The sequence below is a fragment of the Diabrotica virgifera genome, chromosome 9, assembly GCF_917563875.1.
Source record: "Diabrotica virgifera virgifera chromosome 9, PGI_DIABVI_V3a".
NCBI lineage: Eukaryota > Metazoa > Arthropoda > Insecta > Coleoptera > Chrysomelidae > Diabrotica > Diabrotica virgifera.
The window spans coordinates 223244398-223262043 of record NC_065451.1 but is presented as its reverse complement, the minus strand read 5'-3'; the positions used below and the strand labels follow the sequence as shown (position 1 = coordinate 223262043).

Here is a 17646-nt window from a genome sequence, read left to right as displayed (position 1 = left end):
TATTTTGAATTTTTTGTTTTCCTGTAAGACAAAAATTGCTTAAGATATGGCTGTTTAAAATTTGTATACACTCCTGATTAGTTATGCGTTCAGGACCTTTTAACTACAGCCTTTTCAAAGATAAGCACTTTGAACCGATGAAACTTTAAATCATATAAACAAAACATAAGTAAAGGAACTTGTGGTGAAGCGGTAACAATTAATTTCATTTGGGATGCTAATCGCCCCCTAAATCAGCGGGTGCTTTTCGCGATTTTTTTGAAGTTATACTTCTTTAGGCGCGATTGAGAGTAAAATTTCATAATTCTGCGCGCATGCGCACACAGACAGTATGGCGTTTAGTTGCTAAATCTTTCAAGTTATGTACAGTCCGTCTAATTTACTTACCGTTGCACGTCATTATCTACGCCAGAGATCTAAGTTGACATAGTTTCCAAAGTATAAAAAAATCCTGAATCCATTTTAAATCAAATAGATCACATAATTATCGTAAACGTGGATTATTATTACAACAAAACAAATTAATATTCAATGTAAATAAATAAAAACTTAAGAAATAGAGAACAAGAATTAAGTTAAAATCATTTAAGATTTGCAGTGCAAGCGTTTTTGCACTGCATTGTTTAATTATTAAAAAAAACGGCTCCGAACTCTTGGGAGAAGCCGATAGGTTTCTTTGTATATGTCTACAATAACAACTAAAAAAGTTGTCAGTTATCTCGATTATTCCAAGTCGTGATAAAATTAGGTGAAATTTATATTTTTATAGTAGAGGATCTTTTTATAGTAAAGTAAATAATAAAAAACAGTAAATATAATAGAACAGATACTTATAGTAAAGAATATAAACAAATATGAAGTGTCATCACCGCAACTGTCAAATAAATGTTACCAATTTATTCTAAAACGTCACCTTCATCCGATTACTGTTACAGTGTGTTCCGAACAAATGTGCTTCATAAAAACGCTTTATAATCCATTTATACAAATTAAATGAAACATATTATTGTGTATTTCTTTAGGTTAACATTAATAGAAATCTTCAAATATTATTTCTACGCGTATATAATAAAATATGTCTAGTGGCTGTAATTCCAGTGTACTCGGTAAAATGATTCTAAAAAAGAACATACCTACCGCCAAATATTTCGTGTTGGTATCATGCGACGTCACAGGCGGATGACGTGCAACGGTTAGTAAATTAGACGAAGTATATAAATATATCAGTGCAAGAAAAGGCGTGAAAAGAATATATTAGTGTTTTTAGTAAATATATTTATTATAATTTTTGTGTCTTTGGATTTGTCTTCCTCAGGAGTAAGATGAGTATTATTAAAACATTTTATTGTATATTTATTATACTTCACCTTGTCTGTTTGTTACCGTGAATTGTCATTAGGTACGTCCGAACCGATACAGACACAGTCCTCGTAGCGTATTTGGTATAGCATTCGGCCAGAGATCGAGAGGTCTTGAGTTCGAATCCGGAGCAATCCCATACTTTTTTTTTAAATTTTTTTGAAAGCGGTAAGCACAAAATTCGTGTTTTAAAAAATATTAAAACAAACTGTTTAAAGTATATTTATTTTTAAGAAATCATATAATAGAAGTATAACTTCTTACGTGCGTACAAAGTACACACACAGTCTTTTTTTGTACCAAAAAAAGGACCAACATTATTTTGAGCGTAACTTACTTTTGATGTTGAAAAAAAAACTTAAAAAAAACAAAAATATAGCTTCTCTTCAACGCTTTAAAAAATTTATAATGAGTGTTTCCTGATAAGTGCTTGAATTTTTGGGCATTTCACGTTAAAATATTTGATTTGTAATTTGACTTATAAGAACCTCCTTTTCATCAGCTGCAACTCTACTTCTACTGGGTCTGCAGACTTCAAATATAGGTACTGGTATTTACTTTGAGGTATTTGCGAAAATCCGTCTAAAAACGTGTTTTTTTTATTGAAAAATGGACATATATTTCATTTACTCGCAAGTAACTTAAAAAATATTAAAACGTATTGACTTAGTGAAAAAATTTTATAGAAGAAAAATTTGTTTAAAATAATTGGTCATTTTATTCAATTCCGGAATTTTTATATGTTTGTTCACCCCCGGGAAGGGGTGAAACTCACATTCAGGGCAAAAGCACACATCGGGGCAGTATCACTTTTTCTCTGACATGTTAGCAAAATGTCATATCAATCCAAGCGGTACTTTAAAATTCGAAGGTTTTACAATATTTTACCTTGAGTATTATAGTCATATTTATAATACTCGTAAATATGACTTCTAAAGTTCAGTTTGTTGGTTTACTTCAAGCACTTACCTACCTTCAAAAAAATAATAAAAAACATAATCCAAAATGCCTTAAGGGGAGCCAAAAACCTTTTTTGCACACAGGCGCCAGTAACCCTTACGGGGGCCCTGATGACGCTAGTCACCTACCCTATCTGTTTCAGTTGCAATGTGTGGGAAAAGCTATCGGTGCTGGTCAGTTAGGTTTAGGATATGGAGAACAAGCCTGCGCTCTCTCCGATGAGATTCCAATAAGAATTGAAAATCGCGATTCAGAGAGCTGGATTGCACTCCGTATTCTAATTAAAAAGTAAGATTGTTTTGCTTTCGCATTGCAACTGAATAAAAATGGTATACATTTTTATTTTACAAGAGAGATATATTTCCTTTCCACTTCTGTTGCCTTTCCTGGCTTATGATAGAGAGTGTCTTTCGTTTTTAATGCCTAAGAATTCCTATATCTAGGTAGGGAGTGGGATGGACTCAGTAGTAGGATATTAGTAAGGATTGGATTATTGCATTAAGGAATAGATTAAAATTAAGGATTGTAATTAAGAGGATCGGTACGTTTTTTCGGCTGCAATGCTATTCAAATGGGGATTCATTTTTTTCGAATCCTGAGAAAACTAAACAAGTATTTTTTAAAAATTTAAACGCATAATGAAAGATTACGTTATTAGCGAGGGCCGAAAGTCCCTGAGAACTTATATAATGTTTATTTTAATAAGTTATAGGGGTGAAAAACTAAGAGAAAATTTAGTGTTATTTTTAATTTCAAATATCTCATTCAAAATAAACTTTTTATTTATTCTAAGGGACTTTCGGCCCTCGGTAATAATTTAGTCTTTCATTCTGCGTTTAGATTTTTCAAAAATATTTATTGGTTTTTTCAGGATTCGAAAAAAATGAACACAATGTCCGTGGTAATATTGTCCAAATCTATCTTTGTCATACAACGCACTTAGTCGAATAGAATATTGTCAGTCAGACACTGACAACCAGTGACAATTTTAAATAATTATTTGACATGAATCGGGAATATTTTTAGATGTTGATTAAATAATATTGATAATAAATAATTGATTTAAGAGGTGAAGTTTATAAAAAGTTATTTATTGTGTATTATTTATGGAAGATAGAAGCAGAGAATACATCAAGATATATTCTGTGATCCAAGTATTTTGTTGCTAAAGATGTTCAAAATTGTAAGCGTTCCATAGTAACAATATATTATTAAAAAAATCACTTTAACACTTTTACTCTTTTCTCGATTGAGTATTAGTTTTTGTTGTAGGTACATATAAATTATTACAATCACTGAATACATAGCTAGTGAAAAAATTATCACATTTATTAACTGAATTAATAATTTGCAATTATACAAAAAATAACAGTTATCCAAGAACTTTCAAAAGCCATCTCTTTAAGCTAGTTATGACATTGTCAAGTAGAATGACATTCTAGCAATATGTACAGCACATATCCATACCAGTGTGAATTTTACTACACGTAATTTGCCATGTAAAGACAGAAAAGGTAGGGATAGCCGTAAAATATTTGCGAATTATGTACCCATAGCCTTAAGGATTTAATGCAGTAAAAAACTAATTTTTCAATGGACTATACATTTTGTGTGGATAGTCTTAATCAGGTATTGAAAAAATAATATATTATAGCAAAGAGTTTATTGCCAAAATAATTTACAACACATATGTACATAAGTTTTAAATTATGGTAAATGTTAAAAGTGCATACTGTTTTGTATTTTTTCTTAAACACGTTTTTAGCAGTATTCTCTTTTTATTGGTACTTTGTGTACAACCTTCATTAATTTCTTTAATTAAATGGTTATTGCTTCATTAGTATATTCATAGTTACGAATCTGCCTTTTTTAATTTTTACGATACAAAGAAAAATACAATGTAATACAATATAAAATACGAATTAAAAATGTCGCAAAACAAAATCTTTGTAAAGCAGTTGTAAGGAAATTGAGGCGTTACAACAAAAATAGTACAGTACAACAAAAAACTAAGAACCGAGGGTATGACTTTCAGCGAAGTTGTCTCTTTGTTAAGGCGAAGTTTTGGTAGTACTAACAGGATTCCCAGAAGCCAAGATATATTTTAATAAGCTTAAGGCAGTCTGAAAGGTCATTTCTTCATTATAAAGAAATTACGGAAGCAGAACATCAGGTTTTCTTCCTGAAGAGTACGCACAGGCTGGTTTTCCTAGAATTAGAATGACACAAGTGCAAGGTGGCTAACTCAGGTGATTTTAACCCTATGGCCTTAGTAGTATCTATACCCAAGAGATATACCCAAGCTGCACTAATGCACTATGTGCGTACTGTATGAAGATGGGGTCTTGAGTTCAAAAGGATCCTTAATGGACTAAGTATAAGTAACATTGGTCTCAGAACATACCTATAGACAATTTGGGGTAGCAAACCTCCAGACAAAGAGGTTTGATGGAACTTCTTAATTGATTGTGATTGAGAAAGTTAACTTTACGATCCAGGAAGGGAAGACAAAAACGCTGAAGGAAAAGCCAGTAGTAACTCGCTCCATTGAAACAGAGTAAACTTCTGCAGATTGAACCAGACCACTCGTAAGGACTACTGTCCAAGGGTGTGTTGGACCCACAGAAGAAGGAAAGTCCACGAAAACAGAAACAGTAAAGTGGGTAGCTCATAAATACCGAGAATGGTGGAGGAATTCACCAGGACAAAGACAAACGAAACAGTTCGTTATAGAACATTCGTCAAAATGTATGGCAAACCTAATAAAAAGACAGGAAAACAGTCGAAGCTTTAGTAGATCTGATTATAGGGCACTGTAAGCTAAATAAGTAGTTGAAGCTGATGGGATTAGCAGATGATGGCCTATGCAGCTTCTGTCACCTAGACGAAGAAACAGCAGAGTTCATTTGTGTGACAGCCTGGAAAATGTGCGGATCTGTGCATGGGGCAAAGAAAAACCACAGATCAAGAGCTACCCAGTTCAGTCTCGAAGTTATTAGACCTTTTCAAAAGGGTGGGGCTAGAGAATCTTATCTAGGACTAGAAGACCACAATAGATCTGGAAAGGTCGCAGTGGAATAGACCAAAAGCTACCTCATTGATTCATCTATCCATCAATGTATGCAAAACATTTAATGTTGAAAGAAGGTTAGATTAAAGAAGACAAACAAAATATGTGCATAATACTGAACTGTAGGCACAAACAACATTCTTTGAATAGATCAAATTCGAACAGAATTTCTAACCTTGAACCTCGTTTTTAACGGAAGGCTGAACGCAATTTTTCATATGAATCCTCATATTGCTCAATGATATAAAACCTTTTTTACAAATTAAACAAATATGAGACCGCTCCCCAGTGTGGGTTTTGATGTGGTACCTGTAAGGAGCGAGTTGAGCAAACTTTTTTCCACAGTAGGAACAGGAGAACGGTTTTTCACCAGTATGGACTCTTACATGGATCTTCAGTTCTTGCTTTTTGGAGAAGCCTTTATGACAAACGTCACACTCGTGTGGTTTGTACCCAGTATGTACTCTTAAATGGTACTTCAGCTTGTTTCTGGTAGCAATGGTTTTGCCACAAATATCACAAACAACGGAATAATCATAGCCTAACTCTTTGTGGCTTGAGGAGTAATGGCGAACCAAGCCTGAATGGCTTTCATAATGTTTACTGCACACTTTACAGTCGTACTTTTGAAGAGGCTTTCCAGTAATGGCTTCATAATGGGTGTTTCTTCTGTGAGCTGCCAAACTCTTGGTGTAAGGAAAATGCTTACCACATATCTCGCATTGAAAAGGCTTCTCACCAGTGTGGAAGTAAGTATGCTCCAAAGCATCCTTACTTTGCTTAAAGGTCTTTGTACATAGCGGGCACTTGTACCTATTTATTCCCTCATGCGCGCGCATGTGCAGGTCAAATGGAGGTTTGGAGTTATTGGTAAAGTCACAAATATGACAGGTGTAATTTCCATCTGAGCTGTGTTCTTTGGAGTGGAATGCGAAGTCTAAGTTATTGTAAAAGTCCTTGGCACAGTGTTTACACTTTAACGGCTCATCTAGGTCTAAGGGTTTGGCTAAGAGTTGCGGATTCTTTTTATAATTTTCTCGAGGTCGTTTTTTCTTCGGTTTACTTTCTCCGTTTTCTTTCGATTTTCGCTTTATGTATTTTCGTTTCGTTCGTTTTCTACAACAAAAAAATATGAGAAAATATATTTAGCAGGTAACAAAAATGTACAACTTACTACACAAAAACCAAAGAAAACAAAACTGTACAAGTACAAAGGTTTCAAAAAAAATTCTCAATCATGGCGAAGATTTTACACTATAGATATTGTTTGTTCAATACAGTGTTCCCAACAAGGGTTGGGTTTTATTGTGCTAGGGTCATGAAATCACAGTGCTGGGAGAGATCTGGCAACTCTGTCTTACATAAGGAAGAATTTCTTGTAGTTGACTGTATACCATTAATTACAAAAATTTGAAGAAAAATCTTCTTCAAAAAAGGTTTATTTATTAAAAAAAACGCTAAAAAAGGGCTAAAAGTACAACAGAACGTTTTCGCTCTAAAGAGAGCACCATCAGTTTTCTTGCAAGATTTACATGGTAAGCCACCAAAAATACATCGGTTAAAATCGTTTAAATGTCGACTAAATGTCTTACATTTGAATGTTAAATGTTAAATCCAAATGATGGACGAAATCCCTAAGGATCTACCCTAAGACATTATATGACCTTCCACGAAGCAGGTGGGTTGTTAAGTAGAATTCTATGTATTGACATTGAGAAAGGTAAAAGTCAACTCTTGTATTTGTAGCCCTTTTTTAGGGTTTTTTTTTTTAAAGAAATATACCTTTTATGCAGAAGATGTTTCTTCAAATCTTTGTCTTATACATCAACTATTCCTCTATCTACTCCATCACTTTCGCCCTGCTGCATTGCTGTGTCGGCCAAGGAGCCTTTAAAGATGGAGTTCCCAATCGCTGTTACCGCCAAGGTCATTCGTAAAGAAAGGTTCCCTGTGCCGTTGAGAAATAGTGCGATATGCTGGGAGAAATCTGGCAACACTGCTTTATATATCAACTCTCTCTCACTGTTACAGCACCAGCACAGCATAATAAATCTAACAGCAAGGACACTCTCCGATGCCTCCTTTGAAGTTGAACAGTACAGTGCCGCCATATTGCGAGACATTAACTCTCAGATCCGTATTGGCTCCAGCGCGAAACAAAGGAACGGCTTTATTATTTTCACTGCATTTAGAACGTGTGTTTTGCAGCTTAAGACGGAACATTTGTGTCCACCACGTTTTCTTACACTTGTATCCATTGCGGGTACTATATACAGTAATGAGCGCGCTAAACCGGCAAAATAGCGCAAAAGATGAAAAACATAATACATTGCGAAACAAAAAGAGATGAAACTAGTGGAGGAGGAAATTATCGTTATAAACGTATACATTAACATTACATTACATAGTTTTCCACCTTTAGACGACTGTGACAGGAGTATTTTATAAAATTCTACTGTCACAGTGACAGTTGTCATACTCCTCTGAAACGTCTTGTAACGTTACACACGTCACATCTTTGCTATTTTATTTTTAAATAATTATTTTACTTTATTTTCTTTAATATTTCATTAATAATAATCTTCTGTATTCGTTTTAACTTGCTTTTTCGTTAAAAACTTGTTTGGTGCCCGTTCTATAGGCAACTCTCTTTTCATCTAACATTTAAATCATCAACTGAACATACTTCATAATCTTACATTCTAGCATCTGATCTAATCTTGTATTCCATAGTCGTTATTTCAAATTTTTTGTGTTGTGTGTGTTCGCTGATATGACAGTGACACTTCATCCCTACTCCCTGACATAAACTGAAAATTGAAGGGAAGAATTATTCCTTAAATGGGCACGAAATTTGAATATTAGCTTCATTTTAATCTATCAACACTTATTCTATTGGGGTAAGAAAATTCATTATTTTTTTTTGTAATAATTACATTTCTACATCTAACAGTTTTTATAATATTTTTTTTCTCTAACCTCCAAATGTTCAACCATGTGTTTGGTTTCTATATTTCATTTCATCTATTGATAATTTAACTATTTAACTATTCTCCTAATCTTAATTCCATTTAATTTACCCTTGCCATCTGCTAGTTTTTGAATACTATTTGGCAAAGGTACAATTTGGTTTTTTAACTTCTTGATTGTCACTTATACGCATTATTCTTCTAGTTTTTGAGAATAAATCAACCTTTCTCCCTTCGGAAGCCTCAGGCCGTCAACATCACCGGTGATGGAATTAAGGCTGACAAGAATGAAAACCATGCCATCTAGACTGCAACGACGAACATCTTCAGCTGTAGGGACCTAGAGCCACACCATCTGCCCAGGTCTACAAGAAGTCTACAGCAGTACCATTCGACATTAAGAAGTTACCATCGAACCAGTACCACAAGCCATGCATAAGTAAAATCCAAGAGTTGTTAGTTTTTTGAAAGAATTTGAATATATTTGTTAATGCATAAATCATATTTTTATTATATCTTTATTGAACAATATACATGATTAGTTAAAAATACTGTTTTGTTTGCTTCCATTCTAAATTTTCAGAGTTCATAATATTTAAGATTAGGACAAGATGAACACACACCTTGAGAGACTGAGCTAGGCCAGGGTGAACGATAGGTATCTTAGTTGCTTGAGATATTATTTTCGTTATGTCGTTTTTTCGTTTCAGTCTAAAGATGGTAAACTATGTAATACAATGTTAATTTGTACGTTTATAACGATCATTTCAATCTTCACTAGTTTCATCTCTTTTTGTTTCGCAATGTATTATGTTTTCCATCTTTTGAGCTATTTTGCCGGTTATTGGCACGCTCATCACTGTATACAATACAACACAATATATACAATAGCAATAGCGCTACACGGAATCAATCTATCTACACACTCACACTCGGAGCTTATCACATTTCAATCCAATGCGATAACAATCAAACAGCGACACACAGTCGCCCATCCATCGTCTCCAGATCGGAGATGGCCACTGGTCACTACCGCTCACTGCGGATACGGTTCCGACGAAATGCCTCTTCAATACGGAGTACGCCCACCTTTGCAAAGTTCCAATTCAATCCACTGCATCTCTGCCGTTTTAAATTCTTCTTGATTCAATACGCCAAGAAGAACTGATTTTATTATTCTCCTTGCTCGCCTTAAACACACCCTCGGTAGCCATCTCTCATTTGGTTTCGCCTAGTGGTGGTACGTAAGGGGGCTGCTCCACTATGGCCACTCGTTCGATCCTCTACGGCTGACCTGCCGAACGCCGGCTTAAGGCATCATATCATTACAAGGGTTAGATTGTTAGGGTTAGAAAGAAGACAAACTATTTACATAACCATACATTATATTGACTTGTACGCACAAACTACATATTTTAAATAGATCAAAATTGAATCTAATTTTTAACCGTGAACGATATTGACGGTAGGTTGAACACAATTTTTCATGTGAATCTTCATATTGCTTAAAGATATAAAACCTTTTTTACAAATTAAACAAATATAAGAACGCTCCCCCGTATGAGTTTTTATGTGATATCTGTAGGGAGTACGTTGACCAAACTTTTTCCCACAATACGAACAGATGAACGGTTTTTCACCAGTATGGACTCTAGAGTGGTTTTCCAGTTCTTGCTTATTGGAGAATCCTTTATGGCAAACCTCGCACACGTGTGATTTGAATCCAGTATGTACTCTTAAATGGATCTTCAGCTTGGTTCTGGTGGATATGGTTTTGCCACAAATATCGCAAACAACGGAATAATCATAGCCTACCTCTTTGTGATTTGAGGAGTAATGGCGGACTAAACCTGAGCGAGTTTCATAATGCTTACCGCACACTTTACAGTCGTATTTATTCTGAATAGGTTTTCCAGATATTGCTTCATAATGGGTGTTTCTTTTGTGATCTGACAAACTCTTGCTAAACATAAAATGTTTTCCACATACTTCGCATTGAAAAGGTTTCTCACCAGTATGAAAGTAAGTATGCTCCAATGCATCCTTACTTTTCTTGAAGGTCTTTGGACACATCGGGCATTTGTACTTATTTATTCCTTCATGCGCGCGTATGTGCATGTCAAATGGAGTCTTGGAGTTATGGGTGTATTCACAAATATGACAGGAATAGAGTCCAACTAAGCTGTGCTTTTTGGAGTGGAAAGCAAAGTCTAAGTTGTTGGTAAATGCCTTGGAACAGTATTTGCAGATTAACGGCTCATCTAGTTCTAAGGGTTTGGCTAAGAGGTGTGGATGCTTGTTGTAATGTTTTTGGGGTATTTTTTTTTCTGGTTTACTTTCCCCATTTCCTGTCGGTTTTTGCTTTGTGTATTTTCGTTTCGTGCGTTGTCTAAAACAAAAAAAAAATTAGAAAATATGTTTAGTATGTAGCAAAAATGTACTACTTACTACACAAAATGCAAAGCTAAGAAGATTGTAAAATTATAAAAGTTTTTAAAAAAATTTCAAGATGAAGACGAATTTTGCACTGTACAGGTACCTGTTGCTTGTCCAATACAGTGTTCTCAACCCTGGAGAGAGTGATTATTGTGCCAGGGCCATAAAATTATAATATACGCCAGTCAATGTGAGCAAGAATAGGATATTACCTCCGAATTCTATCCTACTAAATGGATTTTAATGAAATTTTGGGCCTAGCCTCTAATTATCTCCTAATTCAAAGTCTACCCTATACCGATGTGTGCTTTTATCTTAGGGGTGGTTCCCACCCCTTGTTAGGGGTGGAAAATTTTTGGTTAAAATTGCCACGAAATTCGCTAGATAACCTAATTCTAAGCAAAAACTGTTCTATAAGTTTTTTTTAAAACTAAATAGTTTTTGAGATATTCGTGATTGAAAATTGGCCATTTTCATTGAAACATAATACCTTTTCGAACGGTTTTTTGCGAATACCTTAAAAACTATGCATATAACTAAAAAACTATATTAAACATTTTGGTAGGTTATAAAAAATCAAAGAGACGCTTGCCTTCACAAATCTTCTAGTTATAATACAAAAAGAGATATGGTAGGTGAAAATAGTTTGTTTTTTGGTACATTCTCCAATTGGTGTATTCAACTTGAAATAACAGAGAAACGGTCGATTTTAGGTGTATAATGCTGCCAATACCTTTTGTAGTGCTTGAAAAGACCTTTAAAATGAGCTATGTTAAAAGTCCATTACATTAAAACTAAACGAGCTATGCTGCAAACAAAATTGATAACTAATGCATTTTAAGAAAAAATGAGAAGTAATTTTAACCCCCATCCACCAAAATGTAACTGCATCGTTTTCCTTCCACAATACCTTTTATTATAGTGTTATTTCTATGTTCAAAAAGTTGGACGGGTTTAAAACGAATGGTTTTTGAAAAAAAGATCAAATTATGAGCGCATTTTTAAATTTTTTTAAAAATCTTCCTTTTTCTCCATGTAACTTGAAAATGATAAGAGATACAGTAATGAAAAATAAAAAGGAAATTTTTATCTGTAAAAGCCTTACATTTTTGTGTTGTATCTTTTATTCGTATCTCTTATTTTTTTCGAGTTACATCGAGGAAAAGGAAGATTTTTAAGAAAATCTAAAAATGCGCTCTATAATTTGATCTTATTTTTTTCAAAAACCATTCATTTTAATCCAGCCCAACTTTTTGAACACAAGAAATAAAACTATAATACAAATAATTGTAGAAGGAAAACGATGTATTTAAATGCTGATGGATGAGGGGTTAAATTTCTCATTTCTTCTTAAAATACATTAGCCATTATCTTTTTTGCAGAATATCTCGCTTAGTTTGAATTTAATCGACATTTAGTATTGCTCATTTTAAAGGTCTTTTCAAGCACTACAAAAGCTATTAGTATCACTATACACCTAAAATCGACAGTTTCTCTGTTAGTTCAAGTTGAATACACCGATTTGAGCATGCAGCAAAAAAAAACAAACTCTTCTTACCTATCATATCCCTCCTTGTATTTTAACTAGAAAATTTATGAAGGAACGAATCACTTTATTTTTTTATAACCTACAGAAATATTTTATATAGTCTTTTTGTTAGATGCATAGTTTTTAAGGTATTCTCAAAAATCCGTCCGAAAACGAGTCATTTGTCAATGAAAATGGCCAATTTTTAACCACGAATAAATAAAAAAATATCAAGTTGTCAAAAAATAATTATAGAACAGTTTTTGCTTAAAATTAGGTTCTCTAGCCTCTTCCGTAGCTATTTTAACCAATACATTTTTCACCCCCAAAAAGGGGTGAGGTGGGAACCACCCCCAAGATAAAAGCGCACATCGGCGTAGGGTAGACTTTGTTTCTTGAGCTATTCCCTACTTACTGTGAAAATATCAAATAAATCGATGTAGTAGGATGGAATTCGGAGCCAAATATTCTCATTGACTGACTTGACTTGAAATATTCGTAAAATTCAATTTTATCGCATTAAATAAGTTATAATAGTGGTTATAATTGTCATTATAAAACTATCCCAGCAGAAACATCTGTCAATTGATCTATTAAAATACTAAACTCTTCGTTAGCTTATCACATAAATCTTATCACATAAGTCATCTCTTATGTGTTGGCATGCCTATTCCCTTGTTGGCATTTTATTGTCACTAATATTGGGCGCCCCAACGTTAAGGGCATTGTCTTCTTTTCTTTGTCCACGTTGTTTGGCTAAGTTATATCACAACCTTTCAAAAAGGATCAGGCTAGAAAATGTAATCCAGGGCTAGAGGACCACAGCAGATTTGAAAAGGTCTCGGTGGAATAGGCCAAAAGACACCTCATTAAATACTACTAGTGCTACTACTCCTACTACTATTACTACGATCTCTTCTTGATTTGCCTGCTGCTCTTCTCCAGAAGTCCATTTCTGTTACTAGTAACATTTTCTCCGTTCTTTGTTTCAGTGACCGAATTTCACTACCATATTTGATTTCACTTTTAAGTATGGTATTGTATATGAGTTGTTTGTTCGCTTTAGATATTGTTTGGTCCCACAGAATGCCATTTATCATGGATATGGCCTTTCTACCCTGTATATTTTTTATAGCAGCATCGAGTGTTCAATCTTGACATATCTTCATGCCCAAGTACTTGTATTCATCACAATTTCTACTCCATCGTCTAATGTAATGGACTGCTATATCCCTCCAATACACATAGCTTCAGTTTTCTTAATGTTGACTTCGAGACCCCATTTGTTATATTCTTGTATTAACTTTCGCGTCATGTAACTCAAGTCGTCATGATCCTGAGCAATCAGAATTTGGTCATCAGCGAAACATAAAGTGTATAGCGTTGTCTCGTCATTGAGAGGGATTCCCATGCCATTACATTTTCTTGTCCACAGCTTGAGTGCTTGTTCCAGATAAGTTTTAAAAAGGGTAGGCGAAATACAACAACCCTGCTTCAATTCGTGACCTCAAATCCCTCCGACATTCCTGATCCAGTTTTATTGCAGTCGTTCCATTATACAGACTTTGGACTGCTTCGATAAGACCATGTTTAATTTTGGTTTGATGTAGGGTTGACTATAGTTTGCTGAAGTGCACACTGTCATATGCTTTTTGTAAGTCTATGTACACCAGGTGAACTTATTTATTGACAGAAAAAAGTTATTGAGAAAAAACAGTCTTCAATTGAGTCTAGCTGCAGTATGTAAAACATTTATTGTTGAAAGGTTTTATTAAAGAAAACAAACTATTTATACAATCATAAACAATATTGAGTTGAGGCACAAACAACATATTTTGAACAGATCAAAGTTGAACCAAATTTTTAACCTTGCACTTCATCTTTAACGATAGGCTGAACGCAACTTTTCATGTGAATTCTCATATTGCTCAATGATATAAAACCTCTTTCACAAATTAAACAAATATGAGAACGCTCCCCAGTATGTGTCTTGATGTGGTATCTGTAGGGAGTACGTTGAGCAAATTTTTTTCCACAGTACGAACAAGCGAACGGTTTTTCACCAGTATGGACTCTGAAGTGGATCTCCAGTTCTTGCTTATTGATGAATCCTTTGTGACATACCTCACAGATGTGTGGTTTGTCTCCAGTATGTACTTTCAAATGGGCCTTCAGCTTGTTTCTGGTGGCTATGGTTTTGCCACAGATATCACAAACAACGGAATAATCATAGCCTACCTCTTTGTGGTTTGAGGAGTAATGGCGAACTAAACCTGAGCGGGTTTCGTAATGCTTACCGCACACTTTACAATCGTGTTTCTGAAGAGGCTTTCCAGTGATGGCCTCATAATGAGTGTTTCTTTTGTGATCTGCCAAACTCTTGCTAAACATAAAATGTTTTCCGCATACTTCGCATGGAAAAGGTTTCTCACCAGTATGGAAGTAAGTATGCTCCAACGCATCCTTACTTTTCTTGAAGGTCTTTGGACACATCGGGCATTTGTACTTATTTATTCCTTCATGCGCCCGCATGTGCAGATCAAATGGAGTCTTGGAGTTATTGATAAATTGACAAATATGACAAGTGTAGGTTCCATCTGAGCTGTGTTCTTTGGAGTGAAAAGCGAAGTCTAAGTTATTGGTAAATTTCTTGGCACAGTGTTTACAGCTTAACGGCTCATCTAGGTCTAAGGGTTTGGCTAAGAGTTTAGGATTCTTTGTATACTTTCTTCGAGGTTTTTCTTTCTGCGGTTTACTTTCTCCGTTTTCTTTAGATTTTCGCTTTACGTACTTTCGTTTGATGCGTTGTCTACAACAAAAAAATATGAGAAAATAATTTTGATATGTAACAAAAATGTATTACTTACTACAAAGAAAAACCAAAGAAAAAAAATGTAAAACAACAACAATTAAAAAAAAATTCATTCAGTGAACATAAATTTTGTACAGGTATATTCCTAAAAAGTCCTAGTACAGGAATCACTGATGTTCAATATCCACCATTTAGACTCTAACAAGAAAGTGGGGAGGGTGATTCATTATTAAGAACCGATTTTAAAACTGCCAACTATTGGGAAATTCCACATTTCCAGCGGCCTTGTTATTTCATTATTTTTTTAATGAATTATTTTACTAGAAATCAATTCCATAGTGACCTTTATCGTGGTTTGAATTTCTCAATTATCTAAGTCTTACCTTACTATTATCGGTGAATAGGTACAAGACTTGTGTTCAATTGCTTAGTCTGGATAGTTTTCGTACTTATTTTGTTAATTAGTTTTTTTTTGAAATAAGACAAAATATTAGGTTAAAGTAAGACGATCTGCAGTATATTCCATCAGTTTTTCGGAGAATAAAAATGGATAAAACTATGGTAAAATTACACGCATCCATGTCATAGACCTGTCTCCTGTCTCACAAGTGAAAATTATTTTTAACAAACATTTAATTTATAATTATTAATACTAATAGCTCGTGCTATACATTGTAAATACTATAAGCCTCGTAGAAAATTTCCAGAATTTAAAAGATACAACTTGTTTTGAATAATACTAAATCATCGTCCTGTATAATGTTTGTCCAGTGATTCATCGGTAGTGTCGATTTATTCAATTTTCAGAATTATGTTTCAAAAGAAAAAAAATGCAATTTCAACTTTTTTTTTAATTTACGAAAGGAAAATACATTTTTATAACATTAAAAACAAACGAATTTATTTACATTTTTAAAATGATTTAATAATAGACAAAAATTATATACATAATACTTAAATTATTCCAATTACAACAGGAGTTTTAATCGGCCATTAATAGGCTGAGAGCAAATCATGCTCTTACTCCATCTTACATCCATAGAATCGGCTTGGCAGATACTCCCAATTGTACTTGTGGAAAAATCGGAGATCTAACACATGTCATATTAGAATGTCATTTACAGATAAATAACATAAACGACCTTTATAAGGAATTAAAAAATTTAAAATATTGTTTCCCAATAAACCTTAATACTTTAATATTTACAAATGATATGGAAATTCTTCATCTCATTTTATAAACATGTTAAATTATGTAAATACAAGTTGTAAACTAGAAATAATTTGTTAATTTGGTTTGAAAAAATTAAAAAGAAAAAAAATAAGATAAAAAAAAGAACACATAATAAAATAATAAAAAACAAAAAAAAAGAAAAAAAAATAGAAACAAAAAAAAAAAGAAAAGAAAAATAAAAAAACAAGTTAAAAAAATAACAAAAAAAATAAAAGGAAAAAAGTGATTACCACAAATTAAAATATATCAAACATTAAAATTGTACCAAAAAAATAATATTGTAGTACTTACGTTATGAAATAAGAAATTTATGACTATGAATCTACAATCAATCACAAACAAGTCTGGCTATTTGGCTCGGCCAAAGCCATTTTTCAAGAAAAAAACAGGAGTTTTTACTTCGATGTTAGTTTTTTAAAACTATATGATATACAGCCTACTCCTGGCAACTATCCTGTTTTAATTATATACTGTTGTAAAGAAATTCAGAAAAAATTAAATTTATATCAAAGACCATGAAATCATAATTTTTCATCACCCTGTATATGACCAAATTTGTTTAGAATTTAATTTTGCTATTAAGCAAACAATATGGGAATCAATATAAACGGAGAGGATCTGAACCACCTAAGATTTGCCGATGACATCGTTTTAATATCTGATAGAGTTGATAAAGCTACAAAAATGCTGCACACGCTCTATAAAGTGTCAAAAACAATTGGTCTTAAAATTAACACCTCAAAGACAAAATTTATGACCAACCTTGTAGTCAGCGATAAAATTCAGATTGGGAGTCATAGCATCGACCAAGTAATAGCTTACAAATATCTAGGACATGAGATTCGCTTAGGCCGAGATAACCAGACAACTGAAATACAAAGAAGGATAGGTCTTACATGGGCTGCCTTCGGTAGATTAAATAACATTTTCAAGTCTAATATTCCAGTTTGTTTAAAAAGAAAGGTCTTTGACCAGTGTGTTTTGCCGGTTCTTACATATGGTGCAGAAACACTAACTCTGACAAAAAGAACAATAAATAAAATAAGAGTTACACAACGCGCTATGGAAAGATCAATGTTAGGTATTACCATCAGAGATAAAGTACCAAACCTAGAAATAAGAAGAAGAACAGGAGTCACGGAGGCAGTTGAAAGAATAGCCATGGCTAAATGGGCTTGGGCAGGACATGTTGCCAGACTGACGGATGACAGATGGACCAAAAAGATTCTGGAATGGCGACCAAGGCAGGAGGCATATCGAAGCAGAGGACGACCACCG

General features: G+C 33.8%; 2 protein-coding genes across 2 annotated transcripts in view; both read right to left on the bottom strand.

The window, feature by feature from the left end:
* Positions 1-3965: 3965 nt before the first annotated feature.
* On the bottom strand, positions 3966-6524 carry LOC126892967 (gastrula zinc finger protein XlCGF49.1-like). Its single transcript, XM_050662918.1, has one exon. It carries the CDS (start codon positions 6226-6228, stop codon positions 5560-5562), a length of 669 nt encoding a protein of 222 aa, XP_050518875.1. The 5' UTR covers positions 6229-6524; the 3' UTR covers positions 3966-5559.
* Positions 6525-9801: 3277 nt separating this feature from the next.
* The window catches only part of LOC114325017 (uncharacterized), a 78876-nt gene continuing 71031 nt past the window's right edge, over positions 9802-17646 (bottom strand). Inside the window, exons 13-14 of the mRNA XM_050660901.1 lie at positions 14196-15131; positions 9802-10747 (exon numbers count right to left, since the gene is read on the bottom strand). Of these exons, the coding sequence (XP_050516858.1) occupies positions 9802-10747; positions 14196-15131 (1882 nt within the window). The remainder of the gene's footprint in view (positions 10748-14195; positions 15132-17646) is intronic.

Bases quoted from the DNA above. Each gene is read 5' to 3' on its own strand.
- LOC126892967 (XM_050662918.1), bottom strand. From the start codon at position 6,228: ATGCGCGCGCATGAGGGAATAAATAGGTACAAGTGCCCGCTATGTACA.